This window comes from Physeter macrocephalus, chromosome 19 (assembly GCF_002837175.3).
Source record: "Physeter macrocephalus isolate SW-GA chromosome 19, ASM283717v5, whole genome shotgun sequence".
Lineage (NCBI taxonomy): Eukaryota > Metazoa > Chordata > Mammalia > Artiodactyla > Physeteridae > Physeter > Physeter macrocephalus.
Window position 1 is genome coordinate 60609544 of NC_041232.1, and position 22157 is coordinate 60631700.

Sequence of the window (22157 nt, forward strand, 5' to 3'; positions counted from 1 at the left end):
ATGTAAGAGTATGAAATTAGAACACTCCCTAATACCATACACAAAAATAAACTCAAAATGGGTTAAAGATCTAAATGTAAGTCCAGACACTATCAAACTCTTAGAGGAAAACATAGGCAGAACACTCTATGACATAAATCACAGCAAGATCCTTTTTGACCCATCTCCTAGAGAAATGGAAATAAAAACAAAAATAAACAAATGGGACCTAATGAAACTTAAAAGCTTTTGCACAGCAAAGGATACCATAAACAAGACCAAAAGACAACCCTCAGAATGGGAGAAAATATTTGCAAATGAAGCAACTGACAAAGGATTAATATCCAAAATTTATAAGCAACTCATGCAGCTCAATAACAAAAAAACAAGCAACCCAATCCAAAAATGGGCAGAAGACTTAAATAGACATTTCTCCAGAGAAATACAGATTGCCAACAAACACATGAAAGAATGCTCAACCTCATCAATCATTAGAGAAATGCAAATCAAAACTACAATAAGGTATCACCTCACATCAGTCAGAATGGCCATCATCAACAAATCTACAAACGATATGGGAACATATGTATATGTATAACTGATTCACTTTGTTGTAAAGCAGAGACTAACACACCATTGTAAAGCAATTATACTCCAATAAAGATGTTAAAAAAAAATAAAGAAGATGTTGGAGGTAGGAGTTTATTTATTTATTTATTTATTTTTGCTGTGTTGGGTCTTCGTTTCTGTGCAAGGGCTTTCTCTAGTTGTGGCAGGCGGGGGCCACTCTTCATCGCGGTGCGCAGGCCTCTCACTATCACAGCCTCTCTTGTTGCGGAGCACAGGCTACAGACGTGCAGGCTGAGCAGTTGCGGCTCATGGGCCCAGCCGCTCCATGGCATGTGGGATCCTCCCAGACCAGGGCTCGAACCCGTGTCCCCTGCATTAGCAGGCAGATTCTCAACCACTGCGCCACCAGGGAAGCCCCAAGAGCTTTATATTTTTAAATTGTTGGTCTGGGCCTGTGTGCACTCGGCTGTCTCTTGCCGTGTTTTGCCTTACCGAATTTAATACGCGCATTTGTAAAGCAACAACTTGATGTGGAAAACGTTGGACCAGAAATCAGACTTGGCCTGAAGTTCCTTTGCGTATACTTTCAAACAGTATGACCCTCGGCAAGTCATGTAACCTCTTTTTTTTTTTTTTTTTTTTAAGAATTGTTAATATACAGTTCTACAAATTTTTTTTTTTTGCGGTACTCGGGACTCTCACTGTTGTGGCCTCTCCGTTGGGGAGCACAGGCTCCGGACGCACAGGCTCAGCGGCCATGGCTCACGGGCCCAGCCGCTCCGCGGCACGTGGGATCTTCCCGGACCGGGGCACGAACCCGTGTCCCCCGCATCGGCAGGCGGACTCTCAACCACTGTGCCCCAGGGAAGCCCCCATGTAACCTCTTTAATCCTCAGTTTCCCTGTCAGAGTATGGATAAGAACTTCCCACATCTACCTCATAGGTCTGTCGGGCGTGTCAGATGAGGAGGAACTGCTTAGTACTGAGTTGTCGTTAGTCATCAAAACCATTTCTTTAAAATGTTGGATGGACTCCTTTGGCTGACATTGTTCTGTGACTACTTGGTCATTTAATCTGAGTGTATTTAAGGGGTGGACAGATTTGGATTAGACTTTGGACTTGTTTTTCTTTTTTTTTTTTAAAGGTTTAATTTTCTTTATTTTTGGCTGCATTGGGTCTTCGTTGCTGTGCTCGGGCTTTCTCTAGTTGAGGCGAGCGGGGGCTACTCTTCATTGTGGTGCACAGGCTTCTCGTTGCGGTGGCTTCTCTTGCGGAGCACGGACTCTAGGCGCATGGGCTTCAGTAGTTGTGGCACACGGGCTCAGTAATTGTGGCACGCAGGCTCTAGAGCGCAGGCTCAGTAGTTGTGGTGCACTGGCTTAGTTGCTCTGTGGCATGTGGGATCTTCCCGGACCAGGGATCGAACCCATGTCCCCTGCATTGGCAGATGGATTCTTATCCACTGCACCACCAGGGAAGTCCCTGTGTGTCTTATTTTAATGCGTTTTACTAGCTAATCTTTGAAAATATGGTCGCCTCTGGGTTAGTAGCTACTCTTGGCCCATTTCTGAAAAGGTGATGGCCCTCTGCTACTGTAACAAATCTGCATTCTACCCCTACTCTGGCCCCAAGGGATCTGTTTTTCAGCACCTCTCTTGGTAAGGGCGTCATTTTCAGGCTAGCCTTTGTAAGAGCAGGGCCTCTTTCCATAAGCTTAAGGGTCCTTAAGGTCAGTTCTGCAGCTAAACCTTGTCTGTTGTTACTCTGTTTTCTTTTGAACCTAGAGGTTCAGGTAGCATGGGGTCGAAGCTGGAGTTCTTAAGTGATTCAGCATCACCCATCGTATACATGTTGTCAGAACAGCTGCTCATGATCCATTGTAGTAGTTTGTGTGATTAGAATCATGCCACTTGTCACTTCTCACATATACTGCATGGAGACAGGTCTATAATTTAGATGTGTGGACATCAGGAGCAGTGATAGCTTGAGCTGCCTGCCTTCCTCTCATATGAATCAAAACTTACTCAGTGGTTCATCCTGGAGGTTCACAGTTCTATCATTTGACTGGAATGTGGAATTCAATATGTAGGTATTTATGAAACAGTTCTCTCCCAAACAATGAACTCATGAGATTTGTCAGCAAGGCAGTTCTGTCCCTCTTATAGGATACTTTTAGAGAATCTAAACTGAGTACTTCAGCCTTGTTATTTTCACTGAACTAAAGCATAAGTGGTTGTGATGAACTAGCCAGGTGTTTCTCTCGTCACCTTCAGGTTGAGGGAAATTGATCTTTAACTCATGACCTAGTACTTAAAGATGTTTAGACATCTAATCTGTAAAAGGGGTATTACTACTTCTGTTTTTGTAAGTACCATTAACAAATATGGCACAGAACTTATTTTAAGAACAAGTTTCACCTGTATTTCTTACTGTTTAATTAGCTCAGACTAAGATTGTCTGGGCATCTTAATTTTGCTCAGGATTTATATGCTGCCCTATCCTGAAGACCCCAGGGGCTTAAATGAATTCAGAGAAGCATCATCTTATCCATTTTCAGTAACAGATCTAGATGCAGCTCAGGACTTTGTGGCTGAGACAAGAATCTTGGCCTTTTTAAGGCTAAACTGAGAGAGGTGGGGAGACAGACAGACAGACATGGAGGGAAGGAGGAAAAGGGGGAGGAATACTGGTTATGGGTTTGATGAACTTGCATAGTAGGCTTATCTTAGTAAAAGTATTGGTCAGTACAACTGAAGCTATCTATATTGCCTTCTGTAGGATTAACCATGCTTTTGCTCTTCATTTCAATTGCAGGTGTGTTCATCCTCGAGGAGGTGTGATTCAGAGTGTTTCTTCATGGAAGCATGGCTCTGGCACGCAGTATGTTAGTACCCGGCAAACACAGTCATGGACTGCTGTGACTCCCCAGCAGACTTGGGCGTCACCTGCAGAAGTTGTTGACCTTACATTGGATGAGGATAGCAGACGTAAATACCTACTGTAATGCAATGTCACTGTGTTTCCTCTGCACTGTTCCCTTCCACTTACTCCTCCTCCTCTTTGTGACATGGAAGTTCATTGTCATAGCTTCAGCTTCAGAAGCTGTTTGTGGCATTTGTATAATTGAAACTCATGGAAAATTGCCCCCTTCCCTTTTTTTTTTTTTAAATTAAAAGAAGTCACTTAGGAAAGTAACTTATCACAGAGAAAAGAATTTCTTCTTGCCCTCAGTAGGAATCTGAGAATGATGAATTTTATTAGACAACTTCATTTTACTTGGTGACTTTCAATCTTAGGAAACTGCCTTCCTTTTCGAATGATATTTTAATTACCAGGTGAAATGGATTTCAGTTTTTGAATCTTGTATTTATTTTTCTGTGTAATAAAATTAATATGTAGACTTGACCACTGTCAGCCCACCCATTGGCACTCCTACCTTAGGGCATTTGCACACATATTAGTCAGGTCCTTTTTGGCACCTAGTAGGGCATGTGCATTGAAAACCTGTCCTTAAAAATAGAAGACAGAAGTGTTACTTTTCTTTTAGCTTAAGTCTTCTGCCTTCTTTCCTGACTTTGCTCCTGGCTGAATTCCTACAACACAAATAATTGACATGACCCTTTGTGTTTATAAATACTGCTGAGGTGACTTAGTTGATCTCCTTGTTGCAATAATTCATAACTCTGGAAAATATCTCCTTGTGGGTCAGAGGCATTTCAGATAGGTACCCCACCGTGAGGTTTGGGCATCTGAGGAGAGTATTGAGAGATCCCTTTTCTCCCCCTGGTTTGTTCAAATAATGGGAGAAACATAGAACCTGTTACTTAGGTAGAATATGAAAAGTTGTGTGGCTTCTAAGGCTATGGGCACTTGAAAAATCTGAGAGGGCAGTGCCTTCTTCTGTAGCTGGTCTCTCCATAAAGGATGTAATGACAACTGTTTGATACTTGAGCTGAAGTTGACCTGTTGCTATATTTGGGTATTTTTCTCCTCTACCTTCTAAAAGTGGAAAATTCAGAATACATCCTAAGAAACCAGATGCAAAACACATGAATGGCCCTGTAGGTTTTACGGTATCTGACAGGAATAACAAAGGGTAGTAGGAGCATCAGGGAATTCAGGAAATGCCTGTGTTGGAGTTTTGTGGCATTAGTTACTACCTTTTTTACTATAACATTGTAGTTACTAGTGAATTATTTTACAAGCAATACCTAGAATTAGAACACTATGTACTGTGCACAGGGAGGAGTGAAGTAATGCTGGCTTAGAAGACCTCACTTTTTGTTTTTCCACAGTTTTTGTCTGCTTTTTTGTTTGCTTTTGTTTCCATTTTTACCATATAATGGGGCTCTAGCCCTTTGCCTCCCTTCCCAAATGCCTTGGTGGCTCTTCCTTATCATAAGAGCATGAGAACTACCATTTTCAGTTTCCACTCAGCGGACACACATTTATGCCAAGTACCTGTTCTGCCTAAGGCGCTGTGGTGGTGCTGTGGGGCTGCTGCGGAGAACAGGACACCCACCGCATGTGCGTGCGTCCGGCTGCCTGGCTCCAGCTGCCTGGCCTTGTCTCCTGTGTGTGTAAAGACTCGCTTATTCCTTTACCCTTCTTCCTGCTGCTTTAGTTCGTCCATACACCTCTTCCATGGGAGTGTATTTAAGCATGTGTTCTTTCACCTTCTCTGATAACATCGCATTTGATCTGGCCTCTGTTCTTCGTCAACTTTTTATTTTCCTATCATTCTACTTTTAATAGATCAGGCTTTTAAAGAGATCATGATTCTCCAGTTTTAGCACCTCATGTCTCAAGTCTCTCACGTGACCACAATTCTAGACAAAAACCAAAGACCCAGAGGCCAGAGCGAAATAGGACCTTCTGCAGATTCACTACTGGTGTATCCTTGGACCTTCACATTTTACTTTAGGATTAATTTATTGAATTTACTGTTACACGTTGTTTTTGACTTGAATTAAAATACTAGACAGAGCAGAAATGTACAATTTCTGGTCTATATTTTCCAGGAAAACCATTGGGGCAAGAATAGAGTGGATTCTATGACTTGAAGTTTTTGCAGCTTATTATCCCCCCACCATCAGGGCAGAGCCCCATTTTAAAGAACATTTTTGCATTACCTGTTCTTACGTTAGCAGTATGTTTTGTCCAATTCCGTATAGCAGGGGATTTCCCAGGGCATATTTTCTTAAGTCCCTAACAGTCATCCTCTAACGAGAATTCTTTGGGTGTGCTGTGTGCACTGTGGGTTGGGAGTGGAGAGCGGAGTTGTAACCAAGCTCTTTTCTGGCCTTTTGCTTTTAGATTGGGTTACACTTTGCCCTCACCTGTCCCTTTTCCAGCACCCTATCTGGCTTGATTCACCAGAACAAAAATTAATATGCAAAAAGCGGGGAGGGGAAGGGATGGTAGAGATAGCTTTTCTCCCTACTAGGTTGGGACTTTTCCACCTACTAACTAACTATAGAGAGACTATGTTTCAACTCTTCTTTCATTGCCAGATCCAGGAGAGTAGGGATGTGGTTTCTGGCAAGGTAGTAATGATAAAATTCTGTGGTAAATTTAAAATTCTGACATTTAAAATTTCTTTTAAGGGGGTCTTTTTTAACCAAAGTTTTGCATTTGGTAGCATAGACACTTTATGCTTCACCGTCTCTTCCAAGTAATATCTCCACTAAAATGGTACACTTGGGTCACAGATTGGTGTATGGCACTAACTTGGTTAAGTGCCCCCCTTCCCCCAATTTGAAACCACAGAGCGATAACTTAGCTATTGCATCAGTACACCAATATTGATACGTAGCTATTGCTCGCCAGTAGTAGTCTCTTCATTTTGATGGAAGGGGCCAGACTGAATGGACTCCATTATTCGTAACATTTAAGCATCCCATAAACTCTGCTTTTATTATTATCAATTGTGAATATGAACCATCTGATTTCCTAATTTAGTCAATTGTTCATTGTTACTTTTAGCAGATTAGCACCATAGGCAATTTAAAAATGAATTTGTTGCCTGCTTTTTATACTGTGTCACAAGGTTTTCGAAAAAGCTGGGGACACAGTATTGTCTTTCAGTTTAAAGGTTTTTTTTAAAGGCAAAGAGCTCCCCTCCATCCCTGTTTTTCAGTATGTGTATGATGTGACTTCCATGTATATATAAAAATGATTGCGCCCTAACCAAACTTCCTCAGATTGTGCACTGTTTGTTTAAAATAATCACGTATTTTAGTCCAATGCTGTTGTACTTTTTCATTTTATTTAAAACACTACGTACTTCTTATTCTTTTAACAAGTTTTAAAGGGTAGTGATCTTAAAAAAAAAATCACTGGATAACTAGGAAATATTTTTGTTGTTTAAAGAGTACAAAGGTCATTGAAGCCTTTTGCTCCTCTTACCGTGAAAATGAAATGTTAGCCATTGTATGGCTAGGAACCAATGCACTTGGTGGTTAACAGATCTGCTGTTGCTGGAGTGTGAGCGTGGACTTGATGCAGTGACGACAAATCATTGCTTAGAATTAATGTTTTAAAATGTGTGACTCTAGTTTTTAAGACAAAATTTGGTTCTTCTTTACATTCATTATTTAGTTTTTGTTTCCAATTAGTATTTAATGGTCTTTGGAGAAAAAAAATAATAAAACAGAGTGTTATATATATATTTTTTGGTGCAAGATAAGATTTTCTGTTTTTTGAAATAAGTCTGTAGCATAAAGGTTAAACTATTTTAAGACAAAATAAAATAGAGTGTATTTAAACAAAGATAATTTCTGAGGATTTTTTTTTTCTATCTGCTTCAGTTAATTAGATGGTGCCTGGAGCAGCTACCAAGTTAGGTTTTGGATGTGAAAGTGAATTATATTTTGTTATCAGATCTTATTGTTAAAGTTGCCTGATTTTTTCCAAGCAACAGCTGTATCCTACTCCTAGAATGTTTTGCAGGTGGCCTTTGGTGTGTTAGATTTAGATAAAAATAGTTTTGCATTAGCTTTCCTGTAGCCCCCACTTCCGTTTCCAGTTAGAACCAGTGAGATTTCAAAGCTGGCGAAAGGCTCCCTAGTGCTAGGCCCCTTTACTCCTGGGAACAAAACTCAGCTGACAGTTACTTCCCAGAGACCAACGTGCCAGGGTAAGATGCTGTGACTGTGTGCACTTTGCTCATGGTTGAAGCAAATACAGGGTGTTTCAGAAATAGCCCAAAGAACTTTCCTCCTAATTTGGTTCTATTTTCAGGTTTTTTATTTGGTTATCAAAATGACAGGAACTACTTACTGCATTAACATCTCATGACTTTTGTAACTTACTTAATGTAAAGGAGAATGAGGAACCAGACAGAGTAAAGCCTGTGTTTATTAAAATACTCACTCCTGGATGTCTTTATGTTCATCAAATTTTTAGTCCTACCTGCACTGGAAAGAGATCTGTTAACAATTAGGATGTACACTGTTAACAGTTAGGAAGTGTTTTTAGTTTTTCGAAATGGTTTTTTTTTTTTTTTTTTTTTTTTTGCGGTACGCGGGCCTCTCACTGTTGTGGCCTCTCCCCGTTGCGGAGCATAGGCTCCGAACGCACAGGCTCAGCGGCCATGGCTCACGGGCCCAGCCGCTCCGCGGCATGTGGGATCTTCCCAGACCGGGGCACGAACCTGCGTTCTCTGCATCGGCAGGTGGACTCTCAACCACTGCGCCACCAGGGAAGCCTGGAAATGGTTCTTTTATACTACTTTGTATCTGAGACCTAGACATGTTAGTGCCTATGAGAAACTTCTTTTCTTGGGCTCTAGAAGAAAATTTTTTACTTATGGTCTTGTTTTTGAACCCTTTTGCCCTTGGATGCTGCTTTTGAAGAATAGACAAAGCATGAGTAAGTAAAATAATCTGTGGCTAGTACTTAATCTCATTCTGGCTTCCTCTTTCTATTCTTTGCTGGCTTTTGGCATTGCCTTCCCTTGTTTGTATGTTTTTCACAGTAGATGACAGCTATTTATAACTTTAGTCCAAACAGAAAAATTACATAAATCTTTACAAAATATATAAACATCTCTTCAGCTCCAATTTTGCAATTGAAGTAAGGTGAATTTCTTCTAGGTTTAGGTTTTGTTTTAACCATTTTGCTGATCTATGGAGTGATCCTCCTAGGTCACTGGCAGATATGATTTTCTTTACTTTCTTGACACCGTGTTTGAGAGCAGTGATTTACAGAATTAGAGAAGTTCCTGGGCTATACAGTGGAGCTTTGGCTGGGAGAATATGCCTGGAGCAAAAGAAGGCAGTGTCAAATATTGGAAGGAGCAATGTGCTCAGAAAAAGATGCAGGTGATGGTCATGAACATGATAGTGATGTGGAAAGAGCATCCATTAGCCCAACAGAGGTTGTGACACTGTTGGCTCAATTCAACTGCCATTGCGCTACTTTGTGGGTAGCATGCCTTCTAGGTGGAGATGGCTTTAGGCAAGGATCCCTTTGTGTGATGAGGATTCACCATTTCTTTCTTTCCTTTCTGCCAAGCCTTGAGATCCCATTTGGTAGGTGGATGTTAGTAAAGGATGGGAGCGAGTGCTGGCAGTGAAGTCAACCCTCACAAAGAAGGTGGCGGCAGCAGCTTGTGTGATCTGCTCATAGATCCTGGCCTTCAGGGTGGGAACACCTCTTGGTTGTAAATTCTGTTGATCTAACTTCTTATTCTTTGGTAAAGGAAACTATTTGGTACCAGTTTTTTTCCTTTGTGCTTTGATAATTAACACTTCGAAGGAGTCATTTCTGTTTCCTTCCCATGGCTGCTCTGTCTTAAGAGTGGGAGGGTGAAGTGTTGTCGACCATTGAGCCCTCACTCTTGTGCTTGAGTCTAAAGCAAGCAAGTGTGACTTTAGGATGGATCTTGGCATCTGCAACAGGAGGGAAATCAGACCAGAGGGTAGAGGGACTGATGTTTAAATAGCCTGAACCAGAGAGCAGGAGACTCCAGAGAAAGACTATCTGACCACTAAGCGATTTGATTTCTATGCCTTAAAATGGAGAATTTCTAAGATTTATTTTCTGAGACTGGAAGACAGGACTGTGTTATTTTAGGGAATAATTCATTGTTCTGCAGAGCCGTCGCTTTTCAGGCAGGAATTGAGGAGAGTGGCTCACTCCAGAAAGCTGTTTAAGGGACTACAGTTCTATCATCTCACTTAAGCTTTTGGAAGGCGTTGGATGACTAACGCCCACAAAACCTTGAATTTCTACAAATTCTTTATTTTCAAAGTTTTGAAAGAGTATGTATTTCAGAATTTTCACATGGGGGTAAGAAGTGGTACAGATTGTTATCCTGATTTTGCAGATTGGAAGACTGAGAACAGAAGAATAACATATCCAGATTTACATAGCTCGACTTAGCAAGAGTAGATTTTTTCTATGGTCCAAATTAGGACTTTTTAGCTTTAAGAAAAACAAAGCCTCTTTTTTCCACCTGTTTTTTCCTTCATTGTTATTGCTGCTGATTCTACTTTGTTCTGGCCTGAGAAGAATTGGAAGAAGTCTTCCTGAGAAGGTAATGTTTGATTGGTTCCCTTTTTTCTTGGGCAAGTGGTCACAGATTTAAACATCAGAACCACACACCTGCATATGCCTCTCAACTCAAGCTCAGGAATGGCCTTGGAAACTTTTCCCGTAGATAGATTCCCTGTCTCATAGTTTATGGAACAGGAAAATGTGGATGGTCAGTAAACATAAAAAAGATGCTCAGGCTCACTACCAATTATGGAAATGCAAACTTACATTACAGGACACCATTTCACATAGGCAAAATCAGATAGGAATACGTTTAAATCCAATAAGGAGGCAGGACAATGGCAATTCACTTGTCTTCTTGTATGAGCATAATTTGCTACAATTATTTTGGAAAACAGTGGAATTGTCTAGTAAAAAGCTGAATATGTGTATACCTCAAGCTGTGGACTGAAGGTTTGGGTCTCCCCTCCCTCCCATTCATATGTTGAAATTCTTCTCCCCAGTGTGATGTTATTTGGAGGTAAGGCCCTTGGGAGGTAATTAAGTTTATATGAGATCCTAAGGGCAGAGCCCCCATGATGGGATTAGTGCTCTTATTTATTAGAAGAGGAGGAGACCTCAGCCTTACATGTAAGACACAGTAAGAAGGCAGCTGTCTGCAAGCCGGAAAGAGGGCTCTCATCCAAATCAGACCATGCTGGCACCCTGATCTTGGACTTGCAGCCTCCAGACCTGTGGGGAGAAAAAAAAAGCCTGTTGTTTAAGCCACCTACTCTGTAGTATTTTGTTGTGGCAGCCGGAGCTAAGACACCCATGACCCAGCAGTTACACTCTCTGGGATGATACCCGTGAGCAACTTTTAAACTGTGGTGGTAGCCTAGGTAGGGGAGTCATGGAATCAGTTCAGTGTCTGTACACCATCTTTTGTTTATTTAAGGAAATATTAACAACAGAGAAATAACAGGAGACAATATTGTTACATGAAACTTTTGTTATATACTGATAAACATCTACACACAAACATATGTATGTGTGCATAGGGTCAAGATATAAAATGTATTTTATTTATTTTTACTGTGGGTTGCAGTAAAAAGATATGGAAAGCCCTGGTTCTAGAGAAACTGGTTTACGTGCTCAGAAATGTTTAGTGTCATTTTTCCCCAGTTTTTGGCTATTTCAACATGGATGTTCATCTATAGGATGGATAAACATTGTGTTTATAGAAGGTGTAGCCACTGTGAAAATTAATGAACTAGAGCAATATTTATACACTTATATTAGTTATATCAACGTGGATAAACCTCAACACTGTGGAGTGGAAAAAAAGCAAGTTGCAGAATCTGTACTACATGATGCCATTTATATGAAATTCAAAAAGACAAAACAATACTACATATTGGTAAAAAATTGATACACACATAATAATAGTATAAATAAATGCATGAGAACAATAAACACCAAATTCAGAGTAATGGTTGCCTCTGGAGAGGGAGGTAAGGAGGGGACACGGGGACTTCAACTTTACGGGCAAAATTTCTTAAGCTGGGTAGTGGGGACACAGATGTATGTTATTATTTGTACCTTTATGTATATCTTAAATATTTCATAATAAAAATTGTTCTCTGTCTCAAGCAGAAGGAATAAAAGCTCTTTATGGCGTTCCAGATGATATTAGTGGAAATGAGTAATATCTGAAGCTGATTCCTTTTAGATGCCCTCAATACTTTTCAGATATGTCACCATAAGCAACAACAAAAGATAAATTTGATAAATTGGGCTTTAACAAAGTTAATTTTGTGCTTCAAAGGACACCATCAAGAAAGTAAAATGACAGCCTGTGGAATTGGGACAAAATATTTGTAAATCCTGTATCTGATACGAGACTTGTATCTAGAATATATAAACACTTTCAATTCAATAATAAAAGACAAAAAACCCAATTAAAAAGAATCTGAATAGACATGTCTCCAAGGAAGATATACAATTGGTCAATAACACATGAGAAGATGCTCAACATCGTTAGTCATCAGGGAAATGCAAATCCAAACCACAATGAGATATCACTTCACACCTGCCAGGATAACTAGAATCAAAAAGTCAAATAACAGCAACTGTTGGTAAGGAAGTAGAGAAATCAGAAGCTTCATACATTGCTGGTGGGAATGGTCCAGCTGCTTCGGAAAACAACTTGTTCCTCAAATGGTTAAACATAGAGGTTTCCATGTGACTCAGCCATTCTGTCTCTAGGTATACACCCAAAAGAAATGAAAACATATGTCCACACAAAAACTTGTACGCAAATGTTTATAGCAGCATTATTCATAATACCAAAAGGAGGCAACAACCCAGATGTCTATCAGCTGATGATGCTTTATGCTACAGCGTGGATGAACCTTGGAAACATGTTAAATGAAAAAAGCCAGTTACAAAAGACCACCACATATTCTTTCGTTTATAGAAAATGTCTAGAATAAACAAATCTATAGGAACAAAGAATAATGATTGCCAGAGGCTGGGGGGAGATAAAAGGAGGGAGTGATTGCTAATGGGTAAGAGGTTTCTTCTGGGGGGTGAAGAAAATATTCTAAAATTCCATAGTGGTGATGGCGCAGCACTCTGAATTACACATTTTAAAAGGGTGAATTTTATGGTATGTGAATTACATCTAACTAAAGGTGTTACTAAAAAAAATTACCAATTACCTGAGGGTACCATGCTTTAAGCTGCTAATACCTTGGCATGAATGGGTGCCGGCACACTGCAGAAAATGGATTTAGATAGTTGGGGCATAATGAGGAAGTTTCAACCCAGCTATGAAAAGGGACTCAGGAGACCAACATGACAGTAATTGAAGCCAGGCACGACCAGCTTGCTCACTGGGTGTGGCCTGCCCTGACCCTGAGATGCAACTTTAGGAGGGGATCTCCCCTCCGTGGAGAGAGGTGTGGCTTCCTGAGGGTGTATATTTTTCAGAAAGAAACAACCCGTTCCCCACTGAAATGCAAGTGCTTGCCCTCAAGGCAAGGTCAGCACCATTTCCTGTGAGCTCCTGGGACCTGCCCCTGGTTTTTTGCCCAGAGAGTTTACAGCCACCCTGAGAGACCATTTCTGATAGCTGACATCCTGCTGGAGTGGCCCTGACTGCATCGCTTGGGCGGTGAACCACATGGGGTTAGAGTGGGGGCAGTGTCTCGCTAGCCATGCCCCCGCTCCCCGGGAGACTCTGCTGGAACTACTCGCACGCACGCTCTTGGTTGCCAGCTCCCAAGAGTCACTGTCACCGCTGAGCGTTGGTGGTGTCCTTTAGGGGTGCTGAGGCAGAAAACATGTTAGGACCTTAGTTTTATGCAGTGCGGGGTAGGACCTCTCCTCTTTCATCCAGTTGGTAATTTTCCACTTCCCAAAGTAGATGGCTGAATTCTACTGATTAGCTCTTTGGGCTCTTGGCAGAGTACATACGTTTGTTGTGACATTAAAACTGTATACCATTAAAAATGTGAACCTTTCACTCAGCGGTGAAATACGCAAAATCTTCAGCACAGGCACCAACCAATCAGAATTAGCACTGGAAGTAGGGCTGGCACAAGCTCCTGTCTCAGGTGTGGGATTTACCCTTTCATCGCCAGGCTGCAGATCCTGGGGAGCGACCAGGGCGGTGGGAAGGGCACTCGAGGCAGCTCCGGGAAGGGGCTCTTTGTCAACTGCGATTGAAATGTGGCATGATTTTCACAACTGATAGAACCAAAGTAGTGTATACTGTCAGAGAGTCAGTCTTGCATTCACCTAACCTGTCTGTGCCTCGAGTTCCTAACTCATAAAATGGGGATGAGAGTACCCGCCTTATGGGATTGTCATAAGGAGTAAATGAATGGGGGCCGTCAGTCGACGCCATCAGTCTCGCCCAGCTTTGCACCAGTCAACATTGTTTGGCTAGCTCAGCCGGGAAGCGTGTAGACCAAATTAAACTTGTCTGTAGGCTACTAACAGTCTTACAGCAGCAAAGTTAAACCCTTACAGCATTTTTTTCAGACGTGAAATACTTCAGAGAAAGCAATCAACAGTTTGTTTATGTGATAACTGGCATGGGGTGGTGAAATAAAATGTCCCAATGTCTGCCTTAACTGCTAACAAGCTGTGTGACCTACCAAGGTCATCCTCCTCTCTGGATCTCAACTTCTTCATCTCTGAAGGGCCTGCCACTTGCAGGCCTACCACTGTGGTGGGGTGGGGCAATCAGATAAGGTAATAGAATAGTATAGGATGATTCAAAGCACTTTAGAAGTTTTAGACCCAAATGACTGTGGAAGCAAGGCTGTAATGGAAGTTAACACATTGGGCCAGACAAGTGGGGGACTGTGGCACACTGGAGAGAGCGTATGCTTTGTCCAAAGGGGAAAGCTGTGACTTGTCATGAGAGAATACAGGCTTGATGTTGCCAGATCTGTGGATTTTTCAAGAGAAGACATCTGGATTTTAAAAACGTGTATGTGAAATTTCTGATTTATAGACACACTTGTGTGACCATGGTCAGACCTCCTGAGTATACAGCTTGAATAGAACTGTTGGTACAGGAGTACTCCCCTCAGTCCTTCAGGAATGGGATAAAAAGCGACGAGCCCGGGGTGGTCCAGTGAACTGACCCTTATTTTGTAGGGGCTGCTGAGACTTCCGAGCTCCAGGAACATCTCTGTTGTAAGGGACAGAGGATACCTCAGGGAGCTGTGGTCGCTTCCCATCCTTGGTCTCGTGTATTGCCTGAGTACATCTCTCTGGTTGGCTAGACAGTCAGCTGAAGAGAATAGAGGCCAATTTCGTGTCATCAGTCTCACCAGCCCTGGAACCTAAATCAATCCTATTTGATCTAGCTCAGCCAGGGACTGAGTGGGCCAAATAAAACTTGTCTGCAGGCCTGATTTAGCCTGCAGACTGCCAGTTTGCTGCCTCTGTACAATGCAGATTTCACTGGTTCAGCAAATACTAAATACTTGCTATGTGCTAGGCACTGGGCCAGACTCCAGGGACATAAAGGTGACTGGAAGTCAGTCTTCACCCCCAAGTAACTTTGTCTGGTGTAACAAACCATTGTCACAAAGCCTGACAAGTGCTGAGACAGAGCTCAATGCAGTGGGAACAAAAGGAAGGCTCCCTGAGCCAGCTTTGGGGTGGAGTGAACAAATGGAGGAAGAGCTCCTGCAGAAGCTGATGATGAGCTAAGTTTGCAGGATGGGTAGGAACTAGGAGGTCAGGGGAGGTAGAAGGTGGAGGGTGTGGGTGGGTGCTGTTCCAAAGCTCAGGCAGAGCGTGGAAGTGAGAAAGAAAGCATGGCTCATAGAGGAACAGCATTTTGGGGGAAAGGGGGTGAATGGTGGGGAGTAAGCTGGAGATATAGTTGGGAGCCATGAGGCGAAGGGCCTTGAATGCCTCACTAACATCTCACAGATGCTCTAGCTGTTGGTCTCCACTAACAGAACATGTATATTACTCTCTAAAAGCCTGCATTTTGAGGCAGAAAATGAACATCTAAACACATACATGCAATGGAGGTGTACCTCAGAAATGATGGGAACACTAAAGTATTGTATGGAGGGGAGGAATAAGAGCAGCTCTTCCTGGCAGTAAAATAGGGAATGAATTAGAGGAGAATGGAATTGGAAGTGGGGAATATGATTAGGAAGCTTCTGCAGGAATTGAACAGATAAGAGAACAAGGCTGTATCAGGTGGTGGGAAGGAGAAAAGGGAGGAGAGGTCAGAATGAAAAAATCAATTTAAGAGGTTGACTCTGGAGGACTTGGTTACACGGTGTTGGGGGTACTCAGCATGTGAGTGAGGAAGGAGGAGTCAGGAAGAGAGGCTCCCAGGTTATTACATCCACTGAGTAGGAAATGCAGAAAAGGGATCAGGTGTGGAGGATGTAGCAGAGGTTTTGGGGTGTCCCATGTCACAGACCTCTAAGATGAGGACAGGTTATTGCACTTTGTACTCTCTGCCTTAAGAAGGAGACATAGCACTTGGTGGACCTCTTTGGCTTTGGGACACAATACATACCATATTTGGAAGTACCGTTCCCGCCCATTCACTGAGCGACTTAGAGCAAGGAAGGGCTCTGCAGCAAACCCAGGCTACAATGCAAGCTGTGTTGCTGCTTGGACCATTATGATGCAGCAAATCCAATGGTGCTAGAGGCATTCCTGGTGGATTAGAGTACAGTGTGGAGTCTCTGGCAAGCCCCAATAGGAGGGGTGTATTATGGATCCTACAGGCTTTGGAGCAAGGCTATGCCTTCTGCAGCAGCGAGCTATTCACCATTTGAAAAGCAGCTCCCAGCTTGCTCTTGGGCCCTGACCATGCAACATCAAGTGACCAAAACATCAACTGCTCATCATGAGCTGGGTTTGGTACCATTTACATTATGAATCCAGGCAGGCCCAATGGCAGTCCAATCTAAGATGAAAGTAGTACATCTAGGACTGGGCAAAAGGCCAAGGGGCACAAGTAAGCTGCACAAACAGGCTAGCTGCACAGGCTTCTTCCTCAGACCTCCAAGGCAACCCCCCTGTTGTATAGATGACTCTCCCACAGTTCACACCAAGCATTTTCTTGTGACCAGCCGCTGGAAGAGGAAAGATCCCAGGCCTGGTTCAATGTGTTGGTGTTATAGCCAGAAACAGCCTGCTGGTTTCAGCACAGCCCCAGTCAGGGTAGCCCTGAAGGACAGTGGTTAGTGGAACCTCTCCCAGTGGGCAGAACTTCTAGAAGTATACCTGTCCATCAGCGTGGTCTAGAGGGAGAAGTCTGTATTCCATAAGGATATGTATTTTGAGCAGTGACAAAGGGCTTGGTTGGTCGGTCAGGCCTGAAAGGAAAAAGAGAAGAGAGACAAGGAGGTCTGGGGAAGCGGCATGTGAGTGATCCTATGGGAGTGGGCACAAAGCGTGTGGGTCTTTATTATGTTTCTGCTAAATGTTTGTCAGAGAGCACCCAGCACAGAGGAGGTGCTGAACAGCATGATGCCCTGTGGAGGTCAGCCTCGTCCTCAGCCATCCGGGGCTTGCACGACGAGCCCACGAATAGGGTAGCCATGGCGAGGCATGGAGGCTAGGCGTGGGCCCAACAGCCTGAGCTCCCTCTCAGGGTGGCTCTGGTCATTGCCATTGCTGACTGGTCTGTCAGCACAGAGACAGGCCCTGAGTCCTTGACCAGCCAGCTCCTTGATGACAGTTCATTACATTTGGCCCCTGCCACCTTGGAAAGAGCAGCGAATCCACCTTCCTGGGATTGATACCTATTCTAGCGTCCATCTGAGGGTTCACAAAGTACCTGATTTATTTACATATGATGCCTCATAACATCACATCTGACTAAGAGCCCCATCTGACAGCAAAGGAAGTGTGACAAAGGGTACGTGATCGCAGAATCCACAGGTCTGGTATATACCAAATCGCTGGAAGCCGTGGACCTAACAGGATGATGGAATGGTTTGTAAAAAACTCAGCTAATGTCCCAGCTCGAGGATGACACTGGGGTTAGGTGCTGTCATCCAGAATAGAGCTGATCTATGGCACTGTGTCCCCAGTTGCTAGAATACACAGGCCCAGGGATCAAAGGTGGGTGTAGCCTTGGTCCCTGTCCCCGTCCCTCTCAGTGGTCCACTTGTACCAGGTGAGAGGATATCTGGAACGCAGGAGATTCTCTCAGGAATATGTCTAGAACTCAGGGCTCCCATGCCTGGTGACATCAGAAGAAGAGGCCCTTGCAACAACGATGGCCTGACAAGGCCAAGTCCGTTGAGGTCTCAGCCCTCTCAGGGATGTAGATCTGAGTCACCTCATCAGGCAAGCAACCTAGACCAGCTGACAATGAGGAAAATCTGGAATAGGTAGTGGAGAAGGAAGATAATGATCAGCAGTGTCAGCCTCTAGACCTGCTGCAGCTGTGAGCTGGGTTGTAACTTGTCCCACTAACTCTCCTGTACAAAGCATTTTCATTGGAACAATTACGGCTGGCCACTACCTTGAGGCCTCAGTGGCTGAATAGACTTCATGTGGGGGCATAAGTGGATCCGAGTGGTGCAGCGGGCAGATTGAATAGACTATTTGGGGTGCCCTGCATCGCATCGCCTTCATCAGTCTCTGATTTTAGCTGCAGCCATGATAGTTCTTTGTGAGCTTAGACTCATGCTGACAGCACCCCGAATTTAAGCACATGAGTGCACCATTCTGATATCTATTCTAGAGCCTTCTTCAAAGCCACAGGGGTCTGTTTGGCTTGCATAGCTCAAACACAGCCCAGAAGTTGGGGGAGCTAATGGCCCTGGAACAACCCTCTGTCATGGAGGATGGGAGCCAGTGGGTGGATGCTCCTGCCTCACCTGCCCTAGCTGGGGGATAAATGCCCAGCCTCACATTTTTTGCGGTGATGGTTAGACAATTCTGGAAGGCATTCCACATGCTTCTTAGGAGAGCCCAGTGGAACTGAGCCCCCACTGCTCACAGCAGTGACTTTGATGTTGGACCTTGTATTGGCTTTTCCTCCTTTGCTCTCCCTCCTCTCTTCCTCCCTCCTGTTTCATGAGACCACCTCCTAATTAAACTGCCTGCACCTGAGTGCTTGTCTCAGGCTCTGCTTCTGGGAGAATCTAAACTAAGACAGGGAGGAAGAGGCTGAGTTCACTCTGAACTTGACATGCTGTAGAGAAATCCAGTGGGAATAGGCATCGGGCAGCGGCCGTATGACTTTTGGAGGTGTAGACTTACATATCAGCATAAGGTGGCAGATAAAAACCACAGCCACCCCTCCCCTCCTCCAAAAAAAAAAAAAAAGTAAGAGACCAGTGGAAGAAAGGCACCCTTCTAGGGCAGTGGTTCCCATCCAGGGGCCATTTGACAACGCCTGAGGTCATTTTGTTGTCGCAGTGTTGGGGTGGGGGATGGGAGATCGATGATGCTACTACTGGCATCTAGTGAGTCAGGGATGCTGCTAAACATCCTGCAATGCATCGGTCAGATCTCCATAACAAAGAATTGTCCAACCCCAAATGTCAATAGGGCCGAGGTTAAGAAACTGTTCTAAGAAGACTGCAAAGGAGCTGTGGTAGGAAGCAAACCAGGAGAGAGCAGTGCTGTGAAAGCCAGTTTCCTAGAGCCTGAAGGGCCAGCAGGTCAGTGCTACAGAGAGGCAGGAGAGGTAGGAACTGATAATTGTCCGTTTAGTTTAGCAACAAGGACATTTACTAATGTAGTTTCATCAGCCATATGGGGGCAGAGGTCAGTTTGGAGTCAGGGAAGGAGGACTGGAAGGCAGTTAGTGAAGACAAGGACAGACTCTTTCCAGGAGCTTTGGAAGGGGTGTTAGGATGAGCTACAGGGAGCTATAGGGTGGAGGAAGAGCTTAAGAAGATATCGGAAAGACAAACACCCTGTAGATGCTGATGATAAAGAACAAGTAGGGATTTGGAAAGGGCCATGTGCAGGGGAGAGGTAGTGGGGTAACAGGCTATGAATAACTACTCGTTGATTGATTATATACGGTCGTTTAGTGCATTGCGATTTGTACTGCTCTGCCCTCCCGAAAGAGTCTCCTTGGGGACTTCCCTGGCCGGTCCAGTGGTTAGGACTCCGCGCTTCCACTGCAGGGGGCACAGGTTTGATCCCTGCTAGGGAACTGAGATTCCGTATGCCGCATGGTGCAGCCAAAAAAAAAAAACTCTCCTTGGGGAGTTTGTCTGTTTTCTTGCCTGGTAGTTTTCGTTTTCAGAGGTGAGCACAAGGCTATTGAGGATACTCAGGTTCCCCCAGGATGTCAGCTGAGCCCGTCCTCGGTGGAATGCCTGTGGAAATCCCAAGTTCCCTTCAAGATGTTTACGGACTTGGGTTTTAGGTTTTGGGGGTCACCTCTATCTCTTGGTTCCTGTGTCTGTACGTGCATGCCCTATTCTGCCGTGGATTTAAGCTTGAACATGAACTCCTTCTCTCATTCTACAGAAGTCACCCCACACCAAACATTTGGGCGTGTGGCTGCGTCTGGGTTCTAGCAGTGCCCACACCTGCGCCATTTGGTAAGCGCCTTGCTCTTCCTCTTCCCTTCCGGGCTCCTCATCTGTCTCCTGCAAATTGCCCTCATCTCCAAATCCTTCTCCCCCTGTACACTCAGCCCGCCTGAGCTCCCAAACAGGCGTAGCCCAAATCATCCTGGTGCACAGTAGACAAGACTGCTTCTCTTAGACAGATTCATCCTCCAGCAGAAAATGGTTATGGCTTAAAATTGTGAAAATGTGCTTTCTGTGAGACTGCAAATTCAGTCTTAGAGGGTTTGGGGACCTCTAGGATTTATGCCCAAACCCACGAGAGTGACTCACTCTAAACCAGGAAAGCCCCATTCTTCAGGACTATTGTGTCACCTTGTAAGGTATCAGCTCCTCCAGCGACAGTGCAGGGAGAAGTTGGGAGCAAAGCTAGAGGCGAAGAAGAGGCCCAGCTGGGCAAAGGGTCCCAATTACCTTGACCTTCCTCCTCTGTCTCCAGAGTGCTGGCCTAGAATTCAGCAGGCCCAGCTTCTGGAACTTGTTCCTCATCAGCCTCGTGATCTTAAGCCTCGGTGTTCTCGTCTGTAAAGTGAGGATAATAAGGGAGGAACAAAGACTTGATGAAATAGGATCTATGAATATCTGCCTCATCGTAGCTACTTAATATGTTCTAGATGCCACATCTCCCTCTGGTTTTGCAACCCATGTCTTGCCTGGGTGCTCAGAATTATTAGCTAAGTGTTTGGTGACCCTAGGCAATTTCCTTCTTCAGTACTGGCCGATCAGTCAGCAAGTGGGAGTGGAGCATCGCACCTCACCAGTGTCTCGGGTGGGACGCAAGATCCCAGTGTGCCCCCAAGAGCTTCCGCTCTCCCTGGGGAGATGAGAGCGGTCAGAGCACAGGGAAGACAGTGTGGAACTGATAACATTCCATTAAATTTTCTGTTGAAAATTTTTTTTTGTATTTTGGACTCCCATGAGGCAATTGGCGCTGCTTTCCCCACCAAGTCAGGGCCAGGCCACCCCCAAGCTCACGGCGGTGGAGGCTCCTGGTGCAATACTGGCAGTGCCCAGCAGGGGCCGGCCTAGCTCTTCTCGGGCTGAGAGCCGCAGACGGAGATTTGATGGAGACTCTGCCTCTAAGAAAGGGTTTTGCAGACTTTTTGGACCATGATCCACAGTTAGACATGCATTTTACCTCACGGCCCAGTATAGGTCTGCGCGCACGTGTATTTTGCTCAACAATACTTGCTCTTACTACCTGGGCGCATTCTGATCTAGTTTGTTCAGTTCTGTCCGGGATTAGATCATTTGAAAAATACCGCTCACACCTACCAATAGATGGAGACCTCTACTCTGAAACTCACTGGGAATCTAAGATGGGGGAGTGGGGACAGCGGGGGGTGGGGAGATTAGGGGTCACCTAGGAAAGGACCCCTCGGTACAGCCGTTGAAGGTGTGGGCCTGGGGCTGCCGCGTGTGGCCCCAGCTCTGCCCTTTTCTCCATCTGTGGCCTGAATGACTTACTCCACCCCTCCGTGCTCAGTAAAAGACAGCACTGGTTATAATAACAGCTCCTTTCCCACTCAGAAACAAGGATGGCTGCAGAGTGCCAGTCGAAGCTTGCCCGGTGTGTCGTGGGTTCGTTGATTTAACATGTGTTGACACCTGTCACTGAAGATAATGGAGAAGAAAGCTCCTGGCCTGGCCAAGGTGGCCAAGAAGCACACAGGCAATGAGAACAGATGTGATGGGTGCAGAGGTGGTGATGAGCACTGAGCACTCTGGGAACACGTGGGTATCTGGAGGACTCCTTAGCTTAGGGCCTCTCCAAGCGTGATCGGGGCAGCAGCAGAGCTCAGGAACTTGTCAGACATGCACATTCTCAGGTCTTAACCCGGGTATATGGAATCGGAAACTGGGGGTGGGCCTGGCTATCTGTTTAATAAGCCCTCCTGGCAATGCTGATGCATATTCCAATTTGGGAACGACTGCCAGTAGTTACCTGACTTTGCTGCACCTTAGAGTCATCTTGGGGCACCCAGAACCAATCTGATCACATCTGGGAGTGGCAGTCAGGCATCA

General features: G+C 44.4%; 1 protein-coding gene and 1 long non-coding RNA gene across 4 annotated transcripts in view; one reads left to right on the top strand and one right to left on the bottom strand.

Moving 5' to 3' along the window:
• Window positions 1–7214, top strand: part of ARK2N (arkadia (RNF111) N-terminal like PKA signaling regulator 2N) — an 83376-nt gene extending 76162 nt beyond the window's left edge. For 2 of the 3 annotated variants that reach the window (XM_007110995.4, XM_007110998.4), the window contains one exon: window positions 3364–7214. In XM_007110995.4, coding sequence (XP_007111057.1) covers window positions 3364–3553 — 190 coding nt within the window. In that variant the 3' untranslated portion in view covers window positions 3554–7214. The remainder of the gene's footprint in view (window positions 1–3363) is intronic. The other variant, XR_008616018.1, reaches the window with a different exon arrangement.
• LOC129391601 (uncharacterized) lies at window positions 5375–21649 on the bottom strand. The gene is made up of 2 exons (XR_008616021.1): window positions 20547–21649; window positions 5375–12443 (listed from the first exon to the last, which is right to left on the bottom strand). It is a non-coding gene; the product is annotated as an uncharacterized lncRNA (long non-coding RNA).
• Between the last annotated feature and the right edge of the window lie 508 nt (window positions 21650–22157).